General features: G+C 50.0%; 1 protein-coding gene across 16 annotated transcripts in view; it reads right to left on the bottom strand.

Moving 5' to 3' along the window:
• Positions 1-820: 820 nt before the first annotated feature.
• The window catches only part of LOC106608381 (high mobility group nucleosome-binding domain-containing protein 3), a 34,788-nt gene continuing 22,412 nt past the window's right edge, over positions 821-13,196 (bottom strand). For 4 of the 16 annotated variants that reach the window (XM_045721236.1, XM_045721242.1, XM_045721241.1 and 1 more), the window contains one exon: positions 833-1,157. In XM_045721236.1, coding sequence (XP_045577192.1) covers positions 1,150-1,157 — 8 coding nt within the window. In that variant the 3' untranslated portion in view covers positions 833-1,149. Of the gene's footprint in view, positions 1,158-13,196 lie in introns of all 16 variants that reach the window. The other 12 variants (XM_045721235.1, XM_045721239.1, XM_045721240.1 and 9 more) reach the window with 10 other exon arrangements.

The following is a 13,196-nucleotide window of genomic DNA, read 5'->3' as shown; positions in this document are numbered from 1 at the left end:
TGGAAGCCACAGCGTTCCAGAACAGAAACACCACTTGTTATTGCTATGCCACAGTTTCAAACACAGGAGTGACAATTCTCAAACTTTTCTACGTCTGCTTATTAAAAAAGCCGCAAATATTCTCCGTGGCAACGCCTCAGGTCAGGTTCAAAGGTCCCCTGTGATGTCATAGGAGCCTCGTTTGACCCCCGGGTCTCTGATGTCATAGGTGGGAGATCGAATTAATTTACAGTGATGTCATCAAAAAGAGCTATCGTAGCAGAGAGGATATGACATCATAATTTAGAAAGGACGTGAGACGCATGACCGTGGTGACCCTGTGAAGGCTCCTCCCACTGCCAGAGGAAGAATAGTTGCAGACATTTTTTATTTTTTTTAAACATGTCACTTTATTCTGTCTTTCAAGAAAAGGAAGAGGAGAAAGAGAGGGAGAGAGAGAGAGAGAGAGAGAGAGAGAGAGAGAGAGAGAGAGAGAGGGAGAGAGACAGAGAGAGAGACAGAGAGAGAGACAGAGAGAGAGAGAGAGAGAGAGAGAGAGAGAGAGAGAGAGAGAGAGAGAGAGAGAGACAGAGAGAGAGAGAGAGACAGAGAGAGAGAGAGAGACAGAGAGAGAGAGAGAGACAGAGAGAGAGAGAGAGAGAGAGAGAGAGAGAGAGAGAGAGAGAGAGAGAGAGAGAGAGAGAGAGAGAGAGAGAGAGAGAGAGAGAGACAGAGAGAGAGAGAGAGAGAGAGAGAGAGAGAGAGAGAGAGAGAGAGAGAGAGAGAGAGAGAGAGAGAGAGAGAGACAGAGAGAGAGAGAGACAGAGAGAGAGACAGAGAGAGAGAGAGAGAGAGAGAGAGAGAGAGAGAGAGAGAGAGAGAGAGAGAGAGAGAGAGAGAGAGAGAGAGAGAGAGAGAGAGAGAGAGAGAGAGAGAGAGAGAGAGAGAGAGAGAGTGATAGAACTGCAAGGAGTGTGGACGTGGGGTATTAAGTTTATCTTCGTTAATATCACAGGACCCCCCCCAAAAAAAACAATTCTGCATTTTACAAAATCCTCGTAAAAAAAGATCCTTTCTTCGTTTCCATGGTACCGGTTTGGGAGAAGTCAGAGAAAGACACACCCCCAATTTCCTCATTCCTTCTCCTCGTCAGACCCCGCCCCCACGGCATCAGTCTCCTGCAGACAGACACAAACACATAGAATTAGGAGTCAGAATACTAGAATGGACATGAACCTTCTTATGATGGAGTAAAGGTCAGGGAATTGGTCAAGCATGGTTTGCCAGTGCTGTGATAAGATAATGTAAGATAATGAAGAATGTAAGATAATGAAGAATGTATCTGTACTGTATGTTTGTTAGCTAGCTAGCCAGACAGTTTTAAAAGAATGAATACATTTTATTTTTTGGTTAACTGCCAATATGCCAAAGGACTCCCGAGTGGCGCAGTGGTCATAAGGCACTACATCTCAGTGTAAGAGGCGTCACTACAGTCCCTCGTTCGAATACAGGCTGTATCACATCCGGCCGTGATTGGGGAGTCCCATAGGGCGGCGCACAATTGGCCCAGCTTCGTCCGGGTTTGGCCGGGTTAGGCCGTCATTGTAAATAAGAATTTGTTCTTAAATGACTTGCCTAGTTAATAAAAGGTTAAATAAATAAAAATTATAAAAATATGCCAACATTCCATTCAAGCCCATTCATATGCAGTCAAACCACAGCAATACATTGGCTGATACCAGTTGATGATAAGACTTTGATAACAAGTACTGATATTGTATCATATAACAACTGTCACGTCCTGACCAGAAAAGGGGTAATTTTGTTATTGTACTTTGTTTTGTGTGTTTCGTTTTTTTGGGGGGGTTATGTTCTATGTTAATATATTTCTATGTTCGTTCTAGTTCTTATATTTCTATGTTAGTTTATTGGGCTGACCTTTTATTGGGCTGACCGTTGCCTCTAATTGAAGGTCCTATTTAGTAGGGGTGTTTTTCCATGGGTTTTGTGGGTAGTTGTTCTAATCCTGTATGCTGATTGGTTAAAAATCGCATTCCAGGCGGTGTCTATTCCACAAGTTACCACCGGTTAAATCTATTACGTTGAAATGCCTATTTACTCTGTTCCATCTGACCGCGCAATCCACTGTCTCAGCCCAGCCAGGCAATTTATAAACTTGATCTCGCACTGTAAAAAGCATCTAGACATTATCTACCATTTCCTTTAGACTAACATTTAGTTTCCAACAGCGGTGATTTGTATAAACCTTGCTGTCTGTCTCTCCGACACTTGCAACATTGTTTCAATATTCAAATTAGATCTCCAGCTGTCCAATAGTAATGAACGTGTCTGGAGTCGGGACGAGAGAGACAGACAGACAGACAGACAGACAGACAGACAGACAGACAGACAGACAGACAGACAGACAGACAGACAGGCAGCGTTTCTCAGCCAGTCGAAATCATGAATCAGCTGGCATCATGTTTTATGGATATATACAAAGAAATGTGAAGTGCAGCTAGTTTGCAGTCTTTCCAGCTTCACTTTGAAGTGTGTTACTGTAGCTGTGTTGTAGCTCCTCTGAGAGAGCACATTTCCTCTGCCAGGCGAAATCGCGCCTCATTAGCTCTTTGTTATGGATGTATCCAAATCAACGTCACTAGAAAACATCTTAAACAAATACAAATGCAGCTACTTTTCTGTTATTCTGGCTGCACTTTTTGACTTCTTGACTGTAAATTAGCTGTAGTTGGCTAGCTAGCAAGGGATAATAACGTTGCCATCCAGTATGGCAGTGGAACATTTAGAACGAACGACTGGGTCGCGTCCATAGATACAGAACGACTGGGTCGGGTCCATAGATACAGAACGACTGGGTCGCGTCCATAGATACAGAACAACTGGGTCGCGTCCATAGATACAGAACGACTGGGTCCATAGATACAGAACGACTGGGTCCATAGATACTGAACAACTGGGTCGCGTCCATAGATACTGAACGACTGGGTCGGGTCCATAGATACAGAACGACTGGGTCGCGTCCATAGATACTGAACGACTGGGTCCATAGATACTGAACGACTGGGTCCATAGATACTGAACGACTGGGTTGGGTCCATAGATGCTGAACGACTGGGTCCATAGATACTGAACAACTGGGTCGCGTCCATAGATACTGAACGACTGGGTCGGGTCCATAGATACAGAACGACTGGGTCCATAGATACTGAACAACTGGGTCGCGTCCATAGATACTGAACGACTGGGTCGGGTCCATAGATACAGAACGACTGGGTCCATAGATACTGAACGACTGGGTCGCGTCCATAGATACTGAACGACTGGGTCCATAGATACAGAACGACTGGGTCCATAGATACTGAACAACTGGGTCGCGTCCATAGATACAGAACGACTGGGTCGGGTCCATAGATACAGAATGACTGGGTCGTGTCAATAGATACAGAACGACTGGGTCCCGTCCATAGATACTGAACGACTGGGTCCATAGATACTGAACAACTGGGTCGCGTCCATAGATACTGAACGACTGGGTCGGGTCCATAGATACAGAACGACTGGGTCGCGTCCATAGATACTGAACGACTGGGTCCATAGATACTGAACGACTGGGTCCATAGATACAGAACGACTGGGTCGCGTCCATAGATACTGAACGACTGGGTCGGGTCCATAGATACAGAACGACTGGGTCGGCGTCCATAGATACTGAACGACTGGGTCCATAGATACTGAACGACTGGGTCCATAGATACAGAACGACTGGGTCGCGTCCATAGATACTGAACGACTGGGTCGGGTCCATAGATACAGAACGACTGGGTCGGCGTCCATAGATACTGAACGACTGGGTCCATAGATACAGAACGACTGGGTCCATAGATACTGAACAACTGGGTCGCGTCCATAGATACTGAACGACTGGGTCGGGTCCATAGATACAGAACGACAGGGTCGCGTCCATAGATACCGAACGACTGGGTCCATAGATACTGAACGACTGGGTCCATAGATACTGAACGACTGGGTCGGGTCCATAGATGCTGAACGACTGGGTCCATAGATACTGAAAGACTGGGTTGCGTCCATAGATACTGAACGACTGGGTCGCGTCCCGAGATACAGAACGACTGGGTCCATAGATACTGAACAACTGGGTCGCGTCCATAGATACTGAACGACTGGGTCGGGTCCATAGATACAGAACGACTGGGTCCATAGATACTGAACGACTGGGTCGCGTCCATAGATACTGAACGACTGGGTCCATAGATACAGAACGACTGGGTCCATAGATACTGAACAACTGGGTCGCGTCCATAGATACAGAACGACTGGGTCGGGTCCATAGATACAGAACGACTGGGTCGTGTCAATAGATACAGAACGACTGGGTCCCGTCCATAGATACTGAACGACTGGGTCCATAGATACTGAACAACTGGGTCGCGTCCATAGATACTGAACGACTGGGTCGGGTCCATAGATACAGAACGACTGGGTCGCGTCCATAGATACTGAACGACTGGGTCGCGTCCATAGATACAGAACGACTGGGTCGCGTCAATAGATACAGAACGACTGGGTCCCGTCCATAGATACTGAACGACTGGGTCCATAGATACTGAACGACTGGGTCGCGTCCATAGATACTGAACGACTGGGTCCATAGATACAGAACGACTGGGTCGCCTCCATAGATACAGAACGACTGGGTCCATAGATACAGAACGACTGGGTCGCGTCCGAGATACAGAACGACTGGGTCGGGTCCATAGATGCTGAACGACTGGGTCGAGTCTATAGATGCTGAACGACTGGGTCGCGTCCATAGATACTGAACGACTGGGTCCATAGATACTGAACGAATGGGTCGGGTCCATAGATACAGAACGACTGGGTCGGGTCCATAGATACAGAACGACTGGGTCGCGTCCATAGATACAGAACGACTGGGTCGCGTCCATAGATACAGAACGACTGGGTCGGGTCCATAGATACAGAACGACTGGGTCCATAGATACTGAACGACTGGGTCTGGTCCATAGATGCTGAACGACTGGGTCGCGTCCCGAGATACAGAACGACTGGGTCAATAGATACAGAACGACTGGGTCCATAGATACAGAACAACTGGGTCCATAGATACTGAACGACTGGGTCCATAGATACCGAACGACTGGGTCGCGTCAATAGATACAGAACGACTGGGTCGGGTCCATAGATACAGAATGACTGGGTCCATAGATACCGAACGGCTGGGTCGCGTCCATAGATACAGAACGACTGGGTCACGTCCAGAGATACAGAACAACTGGGTCGGGTCCATAGATGCTGAACGACTGGGTCGCGTCCATAGATACTGAACGACTGGGTCCATAGATACTGAACGACTGGGTCGCGTCCATAGATACAGAACGACTGGGTCGGGTCCATAGATACTGAACGACTGGGTCGCGTCCATAGATACTGAACGACTGGGTCCATAGATACAGAACGACTGGGTCCATAGATACTGAATGACTGGGTCGCGTCCATAGATACAGAACGACTGGGTCGCGTCCATAGATACAGAACGACTGGGTCGCATCCCGAGATACAGAACGACTGGGTCGGGTCCATAGATGCTGAACGACTGGGTCCATAGATACTGAACGACTGGGTCGCGTCCATAGATACTGAACGACTGGGTCCATAGATACTGAACGACTGGGTCCATAGATACTGAACGACTGGGTCGGGTCCATAGATACAGAACGACTGGGTCGGGTCCATAGATACAGAACGACTGGGTCGCGTCCATAGATACTGAACGACTGGGTCGCGTCCATAGATACTGAACGACTGGGTCGGCGTCCATAGATACTGAACGACTGGGTCGCGTCCATAGATACTGAACGACTGGGTCGCGTCCATAGATACAGAACGACTGGGTCGCGTCCCGAGATACAGAACGACTGGGTCGGGTCCATAGATACAGAACGACTGGGTCGCGTCCATAGATACTGAACGACTGGGTCGGGTCCATAGATGCTGAACGACTGGGTCGCGTCCATAGATACTGAACGACTGGGTCGCGTCCATAGATAATGAACGACTGGGTCCATAGATACTGAACGACTGGGTCGCGTCCCGAGATACAGAACGACTGGGTCGGGTCCATAGATACAGAACGACTGGGTCGCGTCCCGAGATACAGAAAGACTGGGTCGCGTCCATAGATACTGAACGACTGGGTCCATAGATGCTGAACGACTGGGTCGCGTCCATAGATACTGAACAACTGGGTCGCGTCCATAGATACAGAATGACTGGGTCGCGTCCATAGATACAGAACGACTGGGTCGCGTCCATAGATACTGAACGACTGGGTCCATAGATACTGAACGACTGGGTCGCGTCCCGAGATACAGAACGACTGGGTGGCGTCCATAGATACTGAACGACTGGGTCGCGTCCATAGATACTGAACGACTGGGTCGCGTCCATAGATACAGAACGACTGGGTCCATAGATACTGAACGACTGGGTCGCGTCCATAGATACAGAACGACTGGGTCGGGTCCATAGATGCTGAACGACTGGGTCCATAGATACTGAACGACTGGGTCCATAGATACTGAAACGACTTGGTCGCGTCCATAGATACAGAACGACTGGGTCGGGTCCATAGATACAGAACGACTGGGTCCATAGATACAGAACGACTGGGTCCATAGATACTGAACGACTGGGTTGCGTCCCGAGATACAGAAACGACTGGGTCGCGTCCATAGATGCTGAACGACTGGGTCGCATCCATAGATGCTGAACGACTGGGTCCATAGATACTGAACGACTGGGTCCATAGATACTGAACGACTGGGTCCATAGATGCTGAACGACTGGGTCCATAGATACAGAACGACTGGGTCGCGTCCATAGATACAGAACGACTGGGTCCATAGATACTGAACGACTGGGTCCATAGATGCTGAAACGACTGGGTCCATAGATACTGAACGACTGGGTCGCGTCCATAGATACTGAACGACTGGGTCCATAGATACTGAACGACTGGGTCGCGTCCATAGATACAGAACGACTGGGTCGCGTCCATAGATACAGAACGACTGGGTCCATAGATACTGAACGACTGGGTCGGCGTCCATAGATACAGAACGGCTGGGTCGCGTCCATAGATACAGAAACGACTGGGTCCATAGATACAGAACGACTGGGTCGCGTCCATAGATACAGAACGACTGGGTCGGGTCCATAGATACAGAACGACTGGGTCGCGTCCATAGATACAGAACGACTGGGTCCATAGATACAGAACGACTGGGTCGGGTCCATAGATACTGAACGACTGGGTCCATAGATACAGAACGACTGGGTCCATAGATACAGAACGACTGGGTCCATAGATACTGAACGACTGGGTCGCGTCCATAGATACAGAACGACTGGGTCGGGTCCATAGATACCGAACGACTGGGTCGGGTCCATAGATACCGAACGACTGGGTCGGGTCCATAGATACCGAACGACTGGGTCCATAGATACTGAATGACTGGGTCGCGTCCATAGATACAGAACGACTGGGTCGGGTCCATCGATACAGAAACGACTGGGTCGCCTCCATAGATACAGAACGACTGGGTCGGGTCCATAGATACAGAACGACTGGGTCGCGTCCATAGATACTGAACGACTGGGTCCATAGATACAGAACGACTGGGTCGCATCCATAGATGCTGAACGACTGGGTCCATAGATACTGAACGACTGGGTCCATAGATACTGAACGACTGGGTCCATAGATGCTGAACGACTGGGTCCATAGATACAGAACGACTGGGTCGCGTCCATAGATACAGAACGACTGGGTCCATAGATACTGAACGACTGGGTCCATAGATGCTGAACGACTGGGTCCATAGATACTGAACGACTGGGTCGCGTCCATAGATACTGAACGACTGGGTCCATAGATACTGAACGACTGGGTCGCGTCCATAGATACAGAACGACTGGGTCGCGTCCATAGATACAGAACGACTGGGTCCATAGATACTGAACGACTGGGTCGCGTCCATAGATACAGAACGGCTGGGTCGCGTCCATAGATACAGAACGACTGGGTCCATAGATACAGAAACGACTGGGTCGCGTCCATAGATACAGAACGACTGGGTCGGGTCCATAGATACAGAACGACTGGGTCGCGTCCATAGATACAGAACGACTGGGTCCATAGATACAGAACGACTGGGTCGGGTCCATAGATACTGAACGACTGGGTCCATAGATACAGAAACGACTGGGTCCATAGATACAGAACGACTGGGTCCATAGATACTGAACGACTGGGTCGCGTCCATAGATACAGAACGACTGGGTCGGGTCCATAGATACAGAACGACTGGGTCCATAGATACTGAACAACTGGGTCGCGTCCATAGATACAGAACGACTGGGTCGCGTCCCGAGATACAGAACGACTGGGTCGGGTCCATAGATACTGAACAACTGGGTCGCGTCCATAGATACTGAACGACTGGGTCGGGTCCATAGATACAGAACGACTGGGTCCATAGATACTGAACAACTGGGTCGCGTCCATAGATACTGAACGACTGGGTCGGGTCCATAGATACAGAACGACTGGGTCCATAGATACTGAACGACTGGGTCGCGTCCATAGATACTGAACGACTGGGTCCATAGATACAGAACGACTGGGTCCATAGATACTGAACAACTGGGTCGCGTCCATAGATACAGAACGACTGGGTCGGGTCCATAGATACAGAATGACTGGGTCGTGTCAATAGATACAGAACGACTGGGTCCCGTCCATAGATACTGAACGACTGGGTCCATAGATACTGAACAACTGGGTCGCGTCCATAGATACTGAACGACTGGGTCCATAGATACTGAACGACTGGGTCCATAGATACAGAACGACTGGGTCGCGTCCATAGATACTGAACGACTGGGTCGGGTCCATAGATACAGAACGACTGGGTCGCGTCCATAGATACTGAACGACTGGGTCCATAGATACTGAACGACTGGGTCCATAGATACAGAACGACTGGGTCGCGTCCATAGATACTGAACGACTGGGTCGGGTCCATAGATACAGAACGACTGGGTCGCGTCCATAGATACTGAACGACTGGGTCCATAGATACAGAACGACTGGGTCCATAGATACTGAACAACTGGGTCGCGTCCATAGATACTGAACGACTGGGTCGGGTCCATAGATACAGAACGACAGGGTCGCGTCCATAGATACTGAACGACTGGGTCCATAGATACTGAACGACTGGGTCCATAGATACTGAACGACTGGGTTGGGTCCATAGATGCTGAACGACTGGGTCCATAGATACTGAACAACTGGGTCGCGTCCATAGATACTGAACGACTGGGTCGGGTCCATAGATACAGAACGACTGGGTCCATAGATACTGAACAACTGGGTCGCGTCCATAGATACTGAACGACTGGGTCGGGTCCATAGATACAGAACGACTGGGTCCATAGATACTGAACGACTGGGTCGCGTCCATAGATACTGAACGACTGGGTCCATAGATACAGAACGACTGGGTCCATAGATACTGAACAACTGGGTCGCGTCCATAGATACAGAACGACTGGGTCGGGTCCATAGATACAGAACGACTGGGTCGTGTCAATAGATACAGAACGACTGGGTCCCGTCCATAGATACTGAACGACTGGGTCCATAGATACTGAACAACTGGGTCGCGTCCATAGATACTGAACGACTGGGTCGGGTCCATAGATACAGAACGACTGGGTCGCGTCCATAGATACTGAACGACTGGGTCGCGTCCATAGATACAGAACGACTGGGTCGCGTCAATAGATACAGAACGACTGGGTCCCGTCCATAGATACTGAACGACTGGGTCCATAGATACTGAACGACTGGGTCGCGTCCATAGATACTGAACGACTGGGTCCATAGATACAGAACGACTGGGTCGCCTCCATAGATACAGAACGACTGGGTCCATAGATACAGAACGACTGGGTCGCGTCCCGAGATACAGAACGACTGGGTCGGGTCCATAGATGCTGAACGACTGGGTCGAGTCTATAGATGCTGAACGACTGGGTCGCGTCCATAGATACTGAACGACTGGGTCCATAGATACTGAACGAATGGGTCGGGTCCATAGATACAGAACGACTGGGTCGGGTCCATAGATACAGAACGACTGGGTCGCGTCCATAGATACAGAACGACTGGGTCGCGTCCATAGATACAGAACGACTGGGTCGGGTCCATAGATACAGAACGACTGGGTCCATAGATACTGAACGACTGGGTCTGGTCCATAGATGCTGAACGACTGGGTCGCGTCCCGAGATACAGAACGACTGGGTCAATAGATACAGAACGACTGGGTCCATAGATACAGAACAACTGGGTCCATAGATACTGAACGACTGGGTCCATAGATACCGAACGACTGGGTCGCGTCCATAGATACAGAACGACTGGGTCGGGTCCATAGATACAGAATGACTGGGTCCATAGATACCGAACGGCTGGGTCGCGTCCATAGATACAGAACGACTGGGTCACGTCCAGAGATACAGAACAACTGGGTCGGGTCCATAGATGCTGAACGACTGGGTCGCGTCCATAGATACTGAACGACTGGGTCCATAGATACTGAACGACTGGGTCGCGTCCATAGATACAGAACGACTGGGTCGGGTCCATAGATACTGAACGACTGGGTCGCGTCCATAGATACTGAACGACTGGGTCCATAGATACAGAACGACTGGGTCCATAGATACTGAATGACTGGGTCGCGTCCATAGATACAGAACGACTGGGTCGCGTCCATAGATACAGAACGACTGGGTCGGGTCCATAGATACAGAACGACTGGGTCGGGTCCATAGATGCTGAACGACTGGGTCCATAGATACTGAACGACTGGGTCGCGTCCATAGATACTGAACGACTGGGTCCATAGATACTGAACGACTGGGTCCATAGATACTGAACGACTGGGTCGGGTCCATAGATACAGAACGACTGGGTCGGGTCCATAGATACAGAACGACTGGGTCGCGTCCATAGATACTGAACGACTGGGTCGCGTCCATAGATACTGAACGACTGGGTCGCGTCCATAGATACTGAACGACTGGGTCGCGTCCATAGATACTGAACGACTGGGTCGCGTCCATAGATACAGAACGACTGGGTCGCGTCCCGAGATACAGAACGACTGGGTCGGGTCCATAGATACAGAACGACTGGGTCGCGTCCATAGATACTGAACGACTGGGTCGGGTCCATAGATGCTGAACGACTGGGTCGCGTCCATAGATACTGAACGACTGGGTCGCGTCCATAGATAATGAACGACTGGGTCCATAGATACTGAACGACTGGGTCGCGTCCCGAGATACAGAACGACTGGGTCGGGTCCATAGATACAGAACGACTGGGTCGCGTCCGAGATACAGAAAGACTGGGTCGCGTCCATAGATACTGAACGACTGGGTCCATAGATGCTGAACGACTGGGTCGGCGTCCATAGATACTGAACAACTGGGTCGGCGTCCATAGATACAGAATGACTGGGTCGCGTCCATAGATACAGAACGACTGGGTCGCGTCCATAGATACTGAACGACTGGGTCCATAGATACTGAACGACTGGGTCGCGTCCCGAGATACAGAACGACTGGGTGGCGTCCATAGATACTGAACGACTGGGTCGCGTCCATAGATACTGAACGACTGGGTCGCGTCCATAGATACAGAACGACTGGGTCCATAGATACTGAACGACTGGGTCGCGTCCATAGATACAGAACGACTGGGTCTGGTCCATAGATGCTGAACGACTGGGTCCATAGATACTGAACGACTGGGTCCATAGATACTGAACGACTTGGTCGCGTCCATAGATACAGAACGACTGGGTCGGGTCCATAGATACAGAACGACTGGGTCCATAGATACAGAACGACTGGGTCCATAGATACTGAACGACTGGGTTGCGTCCCGAGATACAGAACGACTGGGTCGCGTCCATAGATGCTGAACGACTGGGTCGCATCCATAGATGCTGAACGACTGGGTCCATAGATACTGAACGACTGGGTCCATAGATACTGAACGACTGGGTCCATAGATGCTGAACGACTGGGTCCATAGATACAGAACGACTGGGTCGCGTCCATAGATACAGAACGACTGGGTCCATAGATACTGAACGACTGGGTCCATAGATGCTGAACGACTGGGTCCATAGATACTGAACGACTGGGTCGCGTCCATAGATACTGAACGACTGGGTCCATAGATACTGAACGACTGGGTCGCGTCCATAGATACAGAACGACTGGGTCGCGTCCATAGATACAGAACGACTGGGTCCATAGATACTGAACGACTGGGTCGCGTCCATAGATACAGAACGGCTGGGTCGCGTCCATAGATACAGAACGACTGGGTCCATAGATACAGAACGACTGGGTCGCGTCCATAGATACAGAACGACTGGGTCGGGTCCATAGATACAGAACGACTGGGTCGCGTCCATAGATACAGAACGACTGGGTCCATAGATACAGAACGACTGGGTCGGGTCCATAGATACTGAACGACTGGGTCCATAGATACAGAACGACTGGGTCCATAGATACAGAACGACTGGGTCCATAGATACTGAACGACTGGGTCGCGTCCATAGATACAGAACGACTGGGTCGGGTCCATAGATACCGAACGACTGGGTCGGGTCCATAGATACCGAACGACTGGGTCGGGTCCATAGATACCGAACGACTGGGTCCATAGATACTGAATGACTGGGTCGCGTCCATAGATACAGAACGACTGGGTCGGGTCCATCGATACAGAACGACTGGGTCGCCTCCATAGATACAGAACGACTGGGTCGGGTCCATAGATACAGAACGACTGGGTCGCGTCCATAGATACTGAACGACTGGGTCCATAGATACAGAACGACTGGGTCGCATCCATAGATGCTGAACGACTGGGTCCATAGATACCGAACGACTGGGTCCATAGATACTGAACGACTGGGTCCATAGATGCTGAACGACTGGGTCCATAGATACAGAACGACTGGGTCGCGTCCATAGATACAGAACGACTGGGTCCATAG

Source organism: Salmo salar, chromosome ssa06 (genome assembly GCF_905237065.1).
Source record: "Salmo salar chromosome ssa06, Ssal_v3.1, whole genome shotgun sequence".
NCBI lineage: Eukaryota > Metazoa > Chordata > Actinopteri > Salmoniformes > Salmonidae > Salmo > Salmo salar.
This window is presented reverse-complemented; position numbering and strand designations above follow the sequence as displayed.